The 15,330-nt window shown below is 42.0% G+C and overlaps 1 protein-coding gene across 3 annotated transcripts in view; it reads right to left on the bottom strand.

Moving 5' to 3' along the window:
• The window catches only part of LOC122549324 (collagen alpha-1(XV) chain-like), a 255,798-nt gene that overhangs the window by 64,957 nt on the left and 175,511 nt on the right, over positions 1 to 15,330 (bottom strand). For all 3 annotated transcript variants that reach the window (XM_043688956.1, XM_043688954.1, XM_043688955.1), the window contains 3 exons: positions 11,991 to 12,068; positions 10,144 to 10,179; positions 4,874 to 4,936 (listed from right to left, as the gene is read on the bottom strand). In XM_043688956.1, the coding sequence (XP_043544891.1) occupies positions 4,874 to 4,936; positions 10,144 to 10,179; positions 11,991 to 12,068 (177 nt within the window). The remainder of the gene's footprint in view (positions 1 to 4,873; positions 4,937 to 10,143; positions 10,180 to 11,990; positions 12,069 to 15,330) is intronic.

The following is a 15,330-nucleotide window of genomic DNA, read 5'->3' as shown; positions in this document are numbered from 1 at the left end:
CCAAGTAACAGGACAACAATATGGATGGAGCCAGTTTTCAAATAAACAAATTATATTGTAACTAGCCTCCAGTAATGTTACTTAGTTAAGCAGATCATTTTCTGGCATCTGTATGAATATATGCATGAAATTTTAATTTGTATTAAATATGTAAGGTAACTAACCAACTGTTTATGTGCTGCATGGGTGAGGACTAGTTGGTTTCACGCGGCCATCTTTTCCAAATGACCATTGACCCTATGCAAACCAACCTAACCCATCCTCCCTAAAAACTGGCAAGATCCAACGCCTGGCATAGAGTATGATTAGATTACTTACAGTGTGGAAACAGGCCCTTCGGCCCAACAAGTCCACACCGACCCTCCGAAGAGCAACCCACCCAGACCCATTCCCCCACATTTACCCCTTCACCTAATACTACGGGCAATTTAGCAACATGGGGAGAATGTGCAAACTCCACACAGACAGTTGCCTGAGGCGGGAATTGAACCCGGGTCTCTGGCACTGGGAGGCAGCTGTGATAATCACTGCGCCACGGTGTCCATGGATCCAAAGCAGACTTACTAGCAGGAAGCAGAGTGTGATGATTGAAGGTTGTTTTTGGAACTGGAAGCTTGTGTCTAATGGTGAAAAACAGGGTTGGCATTGGATTCCTTCTTCTTTGTAATGTACAGTAATGAACTAGACATGAACATGGGATGTCTGATTAGTAAATTCACAGATGACACAAAAACTGGTGAGACCATGAGGTTATCGGTTTTCGTCTTCTTTACAATGGGAAATTTGGTGACTGCTTTGCGGAACAACTACCCTCTGTCCTTAAAAAGGACCCTGAGCTTTCAGTTGCATGTCACTTCAACAGACCACCGCATTCGCTGGCCAACATTTCTGTCTCAGGCTTGCTGCAGTGCTCCAGCAAAGCTTCAGCGTAAGCAGCTCATTTTCCGCTTGAGTACCCTGCAGCCTTCAGGACTTAAGACTTGAGTTCAATAATTTTAGAACTTGAAAACCTCCTTCCAGGTCCTTTACCCACCCCCAGGTCATGGCATGATATGGGCTCCTTTCAGCACAGCCAACTCATTTTCACCCAATCACGGTCTCCATTATCACCTATCTTGCTTTTCTACTTCACTGGCTTACTATCAGCTATCTCTCTTTCTCTACTAGATCCATCTACACCTATCAGCTCATAGCTCACTCCCCTCCACCAGCCTCACCACCATCCCTTGTCTTCAACATTAATACTACTTGTTCTCAGAAGCTATTAGTTCTGAAGGAGAGTCACTAGACTCAAAACATTAACTCTGTTTTCTCTCCACAAATGCTGCAAGACCAGCTGAATTTCTCCAACAAGTTCTATTATTGTTCAGATTCCCATGTCTGCAGTTCTTTGTTTTACTTTGGAGATTAAGCCAAGGCTGATACTGTTTAAGGTGGCCATTTAATGACAAAAATAATGTAACAGTTGTTACTTTGTGACTTCATGCTGCAGCTGGGAAACTTCGATTTTCCACTCGATAGTGAGGGTGCAGGGAAATTCAATGTGGCCCATGCAATGTATCTCTCCCAAATTTCTTGCAGGTGAGTTTTTCTGCTGTGAGCATGGAAAGGAAATTTTCTTTTTTAATAAAGTCATGGCCTAGTGTTGAGCTCAGCACTTCATAAAACTGTTTTTGTTAGGGTCTATGTGAGAGAGGGATAGACAGTCAAGTAACAACTAAATCAAATCATTCTTAAAGAATAGATGCAATAAATACTGGCCAAGTCAGTGACGCCCACATCCCATGCATGAATTTTAAAAATTTCTCTTTGTGATAGGTTGGAAACAACACTGTTTTATTCAACATAAGGATTTGTTTTGTTCTTTAGTCAATATGTCAAATTAAGTTTGGATTATTCCTGCGCAGTTTTAAGAGAATTGTGGGAACCACATCTGAGGTTTTGTTTAACCTCCTAACCTTTAGATTACTCCGAGTGCCCCTCCATGGCATATGGATGATGCCAAAATATCTTCGGGCAAATAAAAACATCACACAGCAAATGTTGCTGAACTGGTGTTATGGAAGGGCAGTGCTGAAACAGTTACACAAACTATTGAAATTCCACAAAGACATGCAAGGATTACTCTCAACCATCCTTATCCTGTTCCCACTTCCCCCCCATAACCTTTTGTTCTAAGAACTACATCTATATCTTTTTTGAATGTCTTCAATGTTTTGGCCTCAATGGTTCCCTGTGGCAAATAATTCCACCAGCTCTCCACTCCCTGGGTGAAGAAAGGTCTTCTCATCTCCTTTCTAAAAGGCTTACTCCCTGTCCTTGGGCTGTGATGAGTGCACTAGTCAAGATTTTCATTGTGGCCTCAAACCCAGGCAACTTTTTAAAAAAATTGTTCATGGGCTGTGGGTGTCATTGGCTGGGCCATGGGCTTTGGGTGTCATTGGCTGGGCCATGGGCTGTGGGTGCTGGAAAAGCACAGTGGTTCAGGTAGCATCTGAGGAGTGTCATTGGCTGGGCCAGCATTTATTGCACTTTCCTAAATGATCTTGAAGGTGGTGGTGAGTTACCTTTTCAAATTGCTGTGATCTGTGTGGGGTGGGTACACCCACAGTGCTGTTAGGAAACAAATTCCAGGATTTTGACAGAGTGACAGTGAAGCAACAATGATAGTTCTAAATTGGCAGGGTGTATGATTTTGAGAGGAACTTGCAAATGTTCTCATGTGCCTTATAAGTTGTAGGAGTCATGGGTTTGGAAGAGATTATTGAAGGAGTCTTGTTGTGTTGCTGTAGCACGTCTGATGCGTTGGCTGACACTATGGTGTTGGTGGTGGAGGGAGTGAATGTTTAAGTTCATGGATGGTTTTCCAATCAACCAAACCACTTTGTCCTGGATGGTGTTGGACTTGAGTGTTTTTGGAGCTGTACTTATCCAGTTTGGTGGAAAGTATTCCATTATATTCATGACTTGAGGCTTTTTAACTGTAACCAGACTTTAGGGAGTCAGGAGATAAGTTACTCACCACAGAATACCCAGCTTCTGATCTGCTCTTGGAGGTGTAGAATTTGAAGAGACTCATTCCATTAAATTTCTGTTCTTTGTTAACCTCCAGGATACTGATGGCAAACAAATTGGCATTGATAATGCCACTGAATGTCAAGAGGAGATGGTGAGATTCTCTCTTGTTGGACATTCATGGCAAAGTGATATCATAGCAATGCCATCCTTATCTGGTCTGGCCTACATGTGATTTCAGACCCACAGCAATAAGCTTGACTCTTAAAGGTCCTATTAGGGATGCCAATAGTTACTGGCCCAGGCGGTGAGTCCCCCAATGGGACTGATTCTGTTAGCCTGGAATGATCATAGGATCCCTATAGTGTAGATAGAGGCCATTTAGCCCCTGAGAGTCTGCACTGACTCTCCAAAGAAAATACCAGCTTCGTGGAAGGCGTTTGGAATGATTCTCCCTTCATTTTGGAGCAGCCTGCTTCGGGGAAAGGGAAGAAATTAAAATTGCCCTAATGGGTAATGGCAAAAGGAAGGCACCGTGGCACTCTGGTCAGCATTACTGCCTCACAGTGCCACTGTGACCCAGGTTCCATTCCAGTCTTGAGTGACTATCTATGTGGAGTTTGCACTTTCTCCCATGTCTGCGTGGATTTCCTCCCACGGTCCAAAGATGTGCAGGTTGTGTGGTCCGGATAAAGGCTTTTGCTTGAAATGTCGATTCTCTTGCTCCTCAGATGCTGCCTGGCCTCCTCGGACGCAGCACCACACTCTTGACTCTAATCTCCAGCATCTGCAGTTCTCACTTTCACCAGGTTATGTGGATGGCCATGCCAACTTATTTGTAGTGCCCAGGGATGCACAGGCTAGAGGGGTTAACTATGGTAAATATTAGATTATGAGGATAGGGTAGGATTTTATTTGGAGTCAGTGCAGACTCTCACCGGTTAAATGGTCTCTGTCTGCACTGTACAGATTCTATGGTCTCACTCTAGGCTAGCAGAATCACACCCATGGGGGGAAAACTGAGTTCAGTGCCCATTTATACCATCCAAGTGCACCTGAGGTAACTGCCTACTTTGAGTCAGTGACACTAACTATTTACTGTCACCAGTAAATTCAATGACAAATGCACCTCTTACATTAAGCAAGATCATTTTGTTTGAACTGTATGGGGACGTGGAAGTTTTGTCATCTTGTTTCCATGGATTGTTCCTCTGTAAGCCTTGACATTCTCACATCTGAGTTAGCAACTTGTGGTTTTGAGTGCTAAGCGAGTTATAATTTATGCCTACGCACCAGTGCACTGAGTTAAACTGAGTTAACCCACTCAGGTAAGGTATTCCATGGTACTATTTTAAAAAATAACATAGAATTCTCCCTATTGTTCTGATCATAAGATTACCCTCAATTAATCACAAAAATGCATTATCTATTCATTATACCTTGCTACATGTGGACTTTTGCTGTGTGTAATTTCCCACATTACAATGATACCTCTATTTCAAATGTACTTTGTTTGCTGCAGAGTGCTTTGAGGCAATTTGAGGTCATGACAGGCACTTCATAAATGCAAATCTTTCTTTCAATACTTTTGAATTAATCATCCATGTAAGAAAGATAAACAAACAAGCAACGCTTGCAGAACTGTTCTCATCTGAACTAACATCAACCCGAGCCCAAGGGATCTCAGAAGCAAATCAGGTCACATACAAGTACTGTATGGAGAGATGGCGCAACTAATAAATGTGCTTTTTCTATGCAGCCACAGTGGTTTCATTGTCTACTCTTGCAATGGACTGCAACAGTGTTGAAACAAATAGGAAAATACAGGCAATAAATCAATAACTAATTAACTACTAACCATAGGTCCAGGTAAGCCAGCTTGCCCAATGGGTCCAGGTTGACCTTGGATACCTGGAGGTCCCTTAAAAACAAATAGGATGCAGTTGTCAGACAACAATAAACATCTCCTGTTTATTATTCTAGAGTAATTTTTAAAGGAAGAGTGAAGATTATTTAATTGACAAAATAGGAGAAGAGCAGATTGAGCTGGAATGTTCTTGCAGACTGAGTAACAGCCTGTGGGCTGCTCTTTATGTCTGTGTTAGTCACAGGCAGGAGAAAAGTCCTTGGTCAAGTGCTGCTAGAGAGCATTTGTCAAGAAATTGTGGGATCCCTGCCTGTGATTTATATTTGTTCCAGTAGAATGTCACTTTACTATGGGAGCTCAGCTTATTCTGTACTTGGAATGGAAACCTAAAATGCAAAGTTTTAATTTCTTTTTTAAAACTGCTGTTCTGAGAATATGGAAATTGGAGGCAAAGTAGGTGTTTGTTGCCTGTTCCTAGTTGCCCTTCAATAGTTGCTGTCAGGTGTCCTTTTTGGAGCATGTGTCATTTGGCAGGGAGTTCTAGGATTTTGACCAAACACTGACAAAGGAAGGATGATGGATGTGTGATTTGTCAGAGCTGTTGATATTGCCATACAATAGCTATTCTTGCCTTTCTAAGAGTCAGACGTGATGTGTTTTGGTGATGCTGTTGAAGAAGTCACAACTGCTGGTTTTTATGTGTATTGTCGATGGATTTCACAGCAACCAGAATACATATACCAGTGATGAAAATGGTAGCTATGTCAGTGGATGGAATGTGTATCAAGAACATTGTATTATTGCACAGGTCTAAAAAGTACTCTGCCTTAAGACAGCTAAAAGACATCATGACATGTGAATACACTAGCATAAAAGATCTCCAAATCACACTCAGTTAAGCAGTCACTCAGTTGGTCGGTTAGTCACAGAATCATTAGAATCATAGAATACAATGCAGAAAGAGGCCATTCAGCCCATCAGATTTGCACTGATCCTCTGAAGAGCATCCCACCCAGACCCAGGCCCCCAACCCTACCCCCATAATCCTGCACGGGGTTTTTACCACAGCTAACCCAGAAACCCTGCACACCTTTGGACTTTAGATTATTCATTTTGGAAAGAAGAATAAAAGAACAAAGTATTATTAAATGAGGAATGACTGCAGAATTCTCAGATGCAGAGGGATCCAGATATTCTGGCATGGAATTCTTAAAATTTAGTATGCAAGTACATCAAATAATTAAGAAGAAAACTGAAATGATATCTTTATATTATAAAAGTAAAGATGACATGCTTCAATTATATGGGGTATTTATAAGAGCACATCTGGAGTACAGTTTACAGTTTTGGTCTCCTTAATTAAGGAAGCATTGGAGTCAGATCACAGAAGGTTTGTTACATTGATACCTGGAATGAGCAGGTTAGCTGATGAGGAAAGCTTGCTCAGGCTGGGCTTGTCTCCGCTGAATACAAGTTGGAGGAACAATACTTCATTTTCCACTTAGGCATTTCACAGAATTCAGCACTGGATGATAGGTTCAACAACATCAGACCATGGATTCTTGTCATAGAGTCAGAGAGCCTGGAAACAGACTGCTCAGTCCAGCCAGTCCACACCGACCATGTTCCCAAACTAAACTAGTCTCACCTGCCCATGCTTGGCTCATATTCCTTCTAAACTTTCCTATTCTTGAACTAATCCAAATATCTTTTAAACACTGTAACTGAACCTGCATCCATCACTTTCTCTGGTAGTTCTTTCCACACACTAATCACCCTGTGAAAAAAAATGCCCCTCGTGTCCATTTAAAATTTTTCTCCTCTCACCTTAAAAATATGCCCCTAGTTTTGAACTCCCCCACCCTAGGGAAAAGACCCTTGTCATTCACCTTATCTATACCCCTCATGATTTTATAAACCTCAATAAGGTCACATCTCAAACCTCCTATGCTCCAGTGGAAAAAGTCCCAGATATTCCAATCTATTTTTTATGCAAACCCTTCATTCTTGGCAACATTCTGGTAAATCTTTTCTGAACCCACTCTAGCTTAATAACATGCTTCCTATATCAGTGTGACCAGAACTGCACACTACTCCAGGAGAGGCCTGACCAAAGACATGTACAATCTGAACATTGCGTCCCAACACCTATGCTCAAAGGACTGAGCAATGAAGGCCAGCATTCTGAACACCTTCATCCTCTACTTTGATCACCCCAAGCACCCATGGCTTTTTCACATTGATTCTGGAGATTGATGGAGCAGTAAGAGTCCATCTGGCCTGGTGTGCCCGCACTAGTTCATTTGAGCACCAATAATGAGCATGATTATCTGGTGCCAATCTTCTGCGTTATCCTCATACCTCTGCGCATTTCTTTTCAAATATAGCAGCATTGCATAAATGGAACCTTAAAATTATGAAACCATGAACCAGAGTTTCAGTATAGTTGAGGCAGAAGGAGATAGATGTAGAGACAGACAGACAGAAGCAGAAGTCACTGTCAAGCATGGAGATTATGTTTAGGCTTTGGTATTATACCACAGCTCTTAAACCACAGCCTAAAGTGACTGCGAGGGAGGTTAATGGAATCCCTTGTTAATAATGGACAACAATGGCAATGACAATATCCAAAGATAATGCATTTGTCTTGGCAAACAATTGCTAGAGCTCTTGCCCACAGTCAGATGATATACTTTTGAATCCCTTAATTAAACCTGACTCCACCTCAGTTCCAGGCAGTCAGCCAGTTAGCATTGTATCAAATGTAACAGTAATATAAGCAAGCATAGAGTGCACACTATTTGTTAGTCTGAGATATCATAACAACGTACATACTAAGTGTTGTTAATAAGTTTCAAGGCATCGGTCTTAACAAGAGCCTGGAGGATGTGGAGTATGTTACATGGGCTAACATAGAGGGACGCGGCTTCAAGTGCATCATTTTGTCAGTGGTGTTTTATTTGAAACATACTTTATCAAAGCACACTGCCTAATGTTGAGCCTCCTGATTGTTTTAACAGTTGCACTCATTAAAGCAAGTGAAAAGTATTCCATCAGACCCCCGACTTATCCTCACAGACAAGGGAAAGGCTTTGACTTTCTATGACTCTATGAGATGAGATATCAGGTGGGATTCCATCATTAATTTGAAGGACAGGATTTTCTTAACCAAGGCTGCGTCAGATAGCATCCTTTATGAAGCCACTTCTGAGTAGGAGAGAAGGAAATCAAAGGAACGTCAGTTTGTCTCACGTTCACACATCTGCTTGACAGCCAGCTCAAGGGAGGATGAGTTAGATGACAGGAACCTGGCAGCTTTATATAAATGTACATATACTGATGGACAGGCAAACACTCACTGGTCCATCTAGCTTGTCCAACACAACTATGATTCCTTGTATATCAAACATGCCCTTTCCATCACACCTAAAAACTATCTGAACTCCTGGGAGAGAAGTCACAACAATACAAATCAGGTCAAATTGGGAACAAAAATTGAGAAGATTCCTCTCCAATTTTTTTAAATGATACAAACTAGTTCAGGGATCACTCTTGTTCAGAGTAATGTTGTACAATGCCTGTGTTTATACAAAATAATCTCCATCCCATTATTAAACTGAATAGTGGCAGCTGAATGAGCATAAATCCATCATAATAACGACTGCCAAGTTTCCTGCATCATTGTTCTGTGCTCTCAAGAGTTATAGATAGTTCACAAGAAAACTCCACAGCTGTTCTCTTGGTCTCAAAAAAGTAATACGGACAGCCCAGCAACCCCCTTCCCCCAACCCCAAGGCATTTCAGGATTCTAATGGGCACAATTACTCTGCCAGATCTTTACTGTTGTCCATTATTAACAAGGGATACGTTTCTTTTCTAAACAACACCTCAGGAAGATTCTCCTCTTCAAAGCAGAACCCAGTAACCAGGGATTCAATCCCAGCCCCAGTTGGCTGGGCAGAGACTCATTCTACACACAAGGCAGACTCACGACTGCGTGTAACTGAGGGTGTAACTGGGGAAACCTCAGTTGGAGAACTCCACTGCAGGATCAGAAAGGGCCCAGACCCTGACCCCACATTTGCATGACCAGGGGTCGTTCCACTGCAAGTGGGTGAGGCATTCCAATCCATCCAAATGTTTCAACTTTCTCCCCCTTCAACTCTCAATTTTAGGTGGAACTGAGGAACAGAATTTCCAGTCCCCCTTTCCAACATTCTTTAAATTTGTAGGTGGGGGTTTCCAGGTGATTTTGAAGGCATGTGCAAAGAAGAAGATTTTTGAGAAAGTTTGTGAAAGGGTGGGGTGTAGAGTTGACATGAGAAGGGGCATAGTAGCTGAATAAACGGTTTAGAAGACAGACAGGAAACTGAGGAGAACCCGGTATTAGTTGAACAGAGTAAGTGTGCAGGTTCCAAAGATCTAATGGCTGAGGCAAGACAAGAACAGTGCAGTCAGTTCACACTAAACCACAAGCTGGAGAGGAAGGTGGTGAATGGGAGTATGGGGCTTCGAATGGCTTATAGAGGGGTGAAGTCAGCTACAGCAGCATTGCACAAATGGAACCTTAAAATTATGAAACCATGAACCGAGTTTCAGAATAGTTGAGGCAGAAGGAGATAGATGTAGAGACAGACAGTAACAGAGGTCACTGTCCAGCATGGAGATTATGTTTAGGCTTTTGTATTAGACTACAACTCCTAAATCGCATTTTAAAGTGACTGTGAGGGAGGTTAATAGAATCAACTGCAAAGACAATATCCAAAGAAAATGCATTTTATCTTGACAAACAATTGCTAGAGCTCGTGCCCACAGTCAGATGATATACTTTCTTTATAACCAAATGAGATGGAAGCAATGACTTCAGAGGCCTGCTCTACATAATGGCCAGAGGATGCAGTAACATTGTGACAGTTCCCATAACAACAATGAAAATGTTCATTTAAAAAGGACAGAAAGTTCTGAAAAGTTTTCAGAACTTGTGGAGTTTGTGGAGAGGAAGTATATGTCATTATATGTCATTATATACATGTAATCCACTTGCACTTCAGACTGTAGAACCTTACATTGCGGTATTTTTTGTGCTTTTGAAAAGTCTGCTTTCACTTCACTGATGTTTTGGAAATTCAAGATCCCCATCCTCCCACTACCCTCTGCAGGTCCAATCTTTGTTGTGGTTCTGTTCCAATCTTTTCTGCTCAGAAAGTCATAATGAGAGAAACATGGAGTTTTAAAAGATCTCTTAAATAGGTCGCACTTACTTTGTCACCTGGAGAACCTGGTTCGCCCTTTACACCCTACAAACAAAGAGACAGTGAGGTAACTTGTTGTACAAATATTTGAAGCCTGCAGGCACAAGGAAGCTCCATAGTCTGCAAAGCAGCTTTCTGAGTCACAACTACATTGCCATTGTGTGATGGGAAAGCACAATTCTATACTTTTGCAAGGGTCTTGTTTAGTCAGTCTGGGCTTGTAATCCTTCACAGAGGTTTGATTAATTCAGTCTTCTCTGGGTGATGGTTTAGAGGTAGTCAGTCATTTTCCTCAAGGAAGGGGATCATGTGATCAGAAGGTCTGTTTCTACCCAGCAGTTATGGTACTGGATGAGCAACCATGAGATCCTAAATTTATAATTTTTAGCTCATCAGTGATGAGACAGTTGCTGGATTGTTGTAAAAATCCAATTATGAAAGGGGACCTTCGACTCCTAAAATGCTGGCCCATATTATGTGACTGATTGTAATGGCGAACATGTCTTGCTAGTGTTGCCTGCAGACAAACACCAAAACTAACTTTGTGTCCTGATAGTAGCCGTTTGATAATTTGGCAGCATTCAGGGTTATTTTCTCTGCCGCCAGCCCATAACTGAGCAGATTTATTACATTCAGATCCACGGCTCGGTTCAATGGGATTTAAAGTCATGACCTCTGGGATCCCTTAATGTTATGATTCCAACCTTTGATGTTCTATCAATACTGATTTTACATGATTTAGTCATTTTACACACTAATGACAAGGTACTAATGACAAACTCATTATCTTTTGGGTGTTAATAAGGTTTTAACACTTAACTCTCTTAATCTATATATTCACATACATCTCAGCACTTTTAAGATTATCTTCAGCCTCATTTTAACAGTGTAAGTTTTGCAAGTTAAAATCAATTAATTATTTCCCCCTTGTTTTCAACTAATTAGAGGAACCGACTCAATTTATTTATTTTTGTTCTTTCAATGCAATATGGGCACCACTTGGAACAAATGTTATTCCTCCTCAATTAGCCTTAAAATGGTGGTAGTGAGCTGCCTTCTTGAACTGTTATTACCCATAAGTACACCCACAGTGCTGTTAGGAAAGGAATTCCAGGACATTAACTCAGCAACAGTAAAGGAATGGTGATATAGTTCCAAATCAGGATGGCATGAGGTTTGGACAAAAACTTAGTTTCTGGCTTTTTCTGCTGCTCTTCTCCTTCTAGGTGGTAGAAGTCGCAGGTTTGGAAAGTGCAGTCAAAGGATGCTTGTTAAGTTGGGTCAGTGCATCTTATAGATTTTATGTATGCAGCAATGTTTGAGGGAGTGAATGTTTAAGGTGGTGGATGAGGTGCCAATCAAGCAGCTTGCTTCGTTCTGGATGGTATCCAATTTCTTGAGTGCGGTTCAAGCCATACCCATAGAGGTAATTGGGGAGTTTTGCATCACACTCCTGACTTGTATACTGTGTAAATAGGTGACAGGCTCTCAGGAGTCAGCAGATGCGCTACATGCTGTAGAACATCCAGCTTCTGACTTGGTCTTGTCGCCACCACATTTATATCCATATGGCACAGTATTTTCTTAGTTTCTTGTCAACAGTGACCTTCAGGTACGTTGAAGGATTATTAACTTATGAATGCTAGTTTGTGGATTTTGGCCACTGCAAACAACTGCAATGTTTCATCTGCATTTGGGGGCAAGCAAATGCAGATGAAATAAAAGACCCATGGATTTTTCATTGAATTAAGTGTAGGCAACCAAGGAATTATTTCTTTAAATCCCCTGCTCCTGAGTTTATGATACTAAAATCAGTTTTCTAGATTATAAGTCATGTACATATTTAATATTCTTACTGGGAGCCCTGGCAGTCCTGGTGATCCAGGCTTTCCTGGTATTCCGGGTAGTCCAAAAGCTCCAGAGATTTCCATATCCTGTTGGGATAGAGACAGATATTGAACAAATTAAAATATGACCAATTAAAAAGAAATAATCAGTTTAAAATGTGAGCATGCAATTTTAAAACGCCGAGCACAAATTCTTCAGCATACTTGAGTAATGAGAAACAAAATCCGTTTCAACTTTGTATAGTATACTACAACATTGAGTAGGAAACAGACCACTTCCTGGTGTGCATTAGAATGAGGATGCAAATGTTGAAGCTTTTTCATTTGAAGCAGAAATCCAGCCTTATATCAACATCAGCCATACTGCCCACCCAGGTTAAAGCACCTCAAACATACACTCCCCTCAACAACTTCCACTTCTACAATTTTCACATTAACAAGCTCCACATGAACAATCAGATTTTAGCACAATGTGCTAGAGGTAAATCTCACCAGAATGCAGATATCATTTCCATTCAACGGTTACCTCTGTTTACATGACAGCCATTGAGAGCATTCTAAATAATGCATATCTTACCAGCATACTGCTATTGAGTCTAAATTGTCTGGAAGCTTTTAATGAAGCAGTTATCTGACACAAAAGAAATTTTCCTGTGGGCTAAAATCGATAAACGGTGTTTTGATTAGAAACTTTGGAAAGACTTGGGAAATGTCACCACACTGAAAAGAGATTGGGGCTTGAGTGTTGGGAGCATTATTTTACAATCACTTTTCTCACTGAGATTTCTTTTCTGTTAGATGTCCTTTATGGAGGTCAAGCAGCTTTTCTTCATTCTCTCTCTACATAAAAGCAAAATGTTTGTTGTCTGTTAGTTTGTTGGGCCAATCTCAAACCAGACTTGTGGGACATGTCAAAGGGAGTTGGCATCAAATTTGAACCCATGGAATGGAATAGCAAGGCTTTGTCTACACACTGCTGTACTGATACTATAACGTAGCTATGCTTTAACTATCATTAACCATCCATTCTGGCTTAATGGCAATGTCAATGGCCTAGTAATCCTGATGAAGGGCTTTTGCCCAAAACGTCAAGTCTCCGGCTTCTTGGATGCTGCCTGACCTGCTGTGCTTTCCCAGCACTATACCTTTCAACTCTTAGTAATCCAGAGGCCCAGAGTACTGTTCATGGGTTCAAAAACCATCACAGTGTTTGAATTCAATTAATAAATCTGAACTATAAATGTGAGACATTCATGAATTATCATAAAAACCCCCTTTGGGGAAGGAAGTATTCTTCCTGTCGAGCCCATCAGTACTGAGCTTCCACAGGTTTCCTCATGCCTCTTTGAATTATGACATAATCTCTCAGAATTACCCCTGATTCCTGGCCCTGCAAGGTAGGCATGTAAACTATCAGGCCACCCTGTATCCCAGCCGAGGCCAGGGTAGTGGTGACTGGCAATGCATTATTAGTTCCACAATTTATATGCTGAGATATCCCCCTTCACAAATCCCCATTCCATCTCAGCATGCTTCCAAGCCCAGAATGTCTTTCTCTACTTCCCTACCACAATGGCGGCTTCAGATAAAATCAACTTGACTTTCGTTCAGCTGACTCGCAAGACTTACTATTGCCTATCAAGCTGACCAACGTGGATGATCAGCCTGACCAATGGGTGGCTGGACTCAAAACTGATCTTGGTGCAGCTCTACAAATAACCCAGTGCGACTCCTCGGACCTGCAGAACTAACGATGGCAGTAGTAGTACACATTCCCTGATCCTGACCACTCCGAGTAGCTGACTGACCATGTCCAAACCTGGGTTGATAGCAGACAATGCCCCTGACTGAAGACTTTACTGAGGATTAATCTGCTGAGACTTTGAGGTATTGCCATTTGGCAGATGCATGTATTGTATGTTTATTGCAGAGGCTGCTGGTACTTGTTGCAGATGTGAAATTGACGTAGCAAGGAACATGTTAGATCTCATGGAATATAGGGAGAACTTGCCATCTGGATACAGAACTGGCTCAAAGTAGAAGACAGAGGGTAGTGGTGGAAGGTTGTTTTTCAGACTGGAGGCCTGTGACCAGTGGAGTGCCACAAGGATCGGTGCTGGGTCCAATACTTTTCATCATTTATATAAATGACTTGGATGTGAGCATAAGAGGTATAGTTAGTAAGTTTGCTGATGACACCAAAACTGGTGTAGTGGACAGCAAAGAAGGTAACCTCAGATTACAACGGGATCTTGATCAGATGGGCCAATGGGCTGAGAAGTGGCAGATGGAGTTTAATTCAGATAAATGCGAGATGCTGCATTTTGGGAAAGCAAATCTTAGCAGGACTTATACACTTAGAGAGGTTTAATGGGCTAGGGCTGTTATCCCTGGAGCGTCAGAGGCTGAGGGGTGACCTTATAGAGGTTTATAAAATCATGAGGGGCATGGGTAGGATAAATAGACAAAGTCTTTTCCCTGGGGTGGGGAATTCCAGAACTAGAGGCATAGGCTTAGGGTGAGAGGGGAAAGATATAAAAGGGACTTAAGAGGCAACGTTTTCATGCAAAGGGTGGTATGTGTTTGAAATGAGCTGCCAGAGGCAGTGGTGGAGGCTAGGACAATTGCAACATTTAAAAGGCATCTGGATGGGTATGTGAATAGGAAGGGTTAGGGGGATATAGGCTGGGTGCTGGCAGGGGGGACTGGATTGGGTTGGGATATCTGGTCGGCATGGACGAGTTGGACTGACGGGTCTGTTTTCGTGCTGTACATCTCTATGACTCGATATCCACCCCTTTGACTGATCACTGCTGACAACCATGACAACTTGCCTGACTTTGAGTCTGTGCTAAACAGCAAGACAGAAGTACTGTGAGCCCTTAATTTCTGACTGAGGGGTCAAAGTGCAGAAATACAACTGCAGCAAACGGCAAGACAGGGATGATTTGAGTGCCCAAGTAGGTACAAATTGTGTGGGTGGTAAAAGATTGGAGAAGCCCTGAGCTGCAGCCTGGTCCAATCCATGAGCTGGGTGCCTGTCCCTGCATTTCAAGTGTCCTTGTACCAGCATTACAATGAAAGCTACTGGTGTGCTCCAAAGTGCAGCACAGCAGTGTAGATCCTTACAGTAAGTGGATCGGAGAAGCCATAATGGTGCAGTGAGGCTGGTCAAGGTATGTGCCAATGTCAATGCATGGAGGTTCCCACAGAGTGTACTCTGAGATTTGGTAAGACTGGAGGGGGTAGTGGTGAGCTGGAGTTGCCAGGTAACCACGCAGACTTTTGTCAGGAATTGTTGCTCTTTAGTTTTTATCTGACAGGTGAAAGAATGGGAAAGCGCACATTA

This window comes from Chiloscyllium plagiosum, chromosome 4 (assembly GCF_004010195.1).
Source record: "Chiloscyllium plagiosum isolate BGI_BamShark_2017 chromosome 4, ASM401019v2, whole genome shotgun sequence".
Taxonomy (NCBI): Eukaryota; Metazoa; Chordata; class Chondrichthyes; order Orectolobiformes; family Hemiscylliidae; genus Chiloscyllium; species Chiloscyllium plagiosum.
The sequence above is the reverse complement of the archived record's forward strand: the minus strand, read 5'-3'. Positions and strand labels throughout refer to the sequence as shown.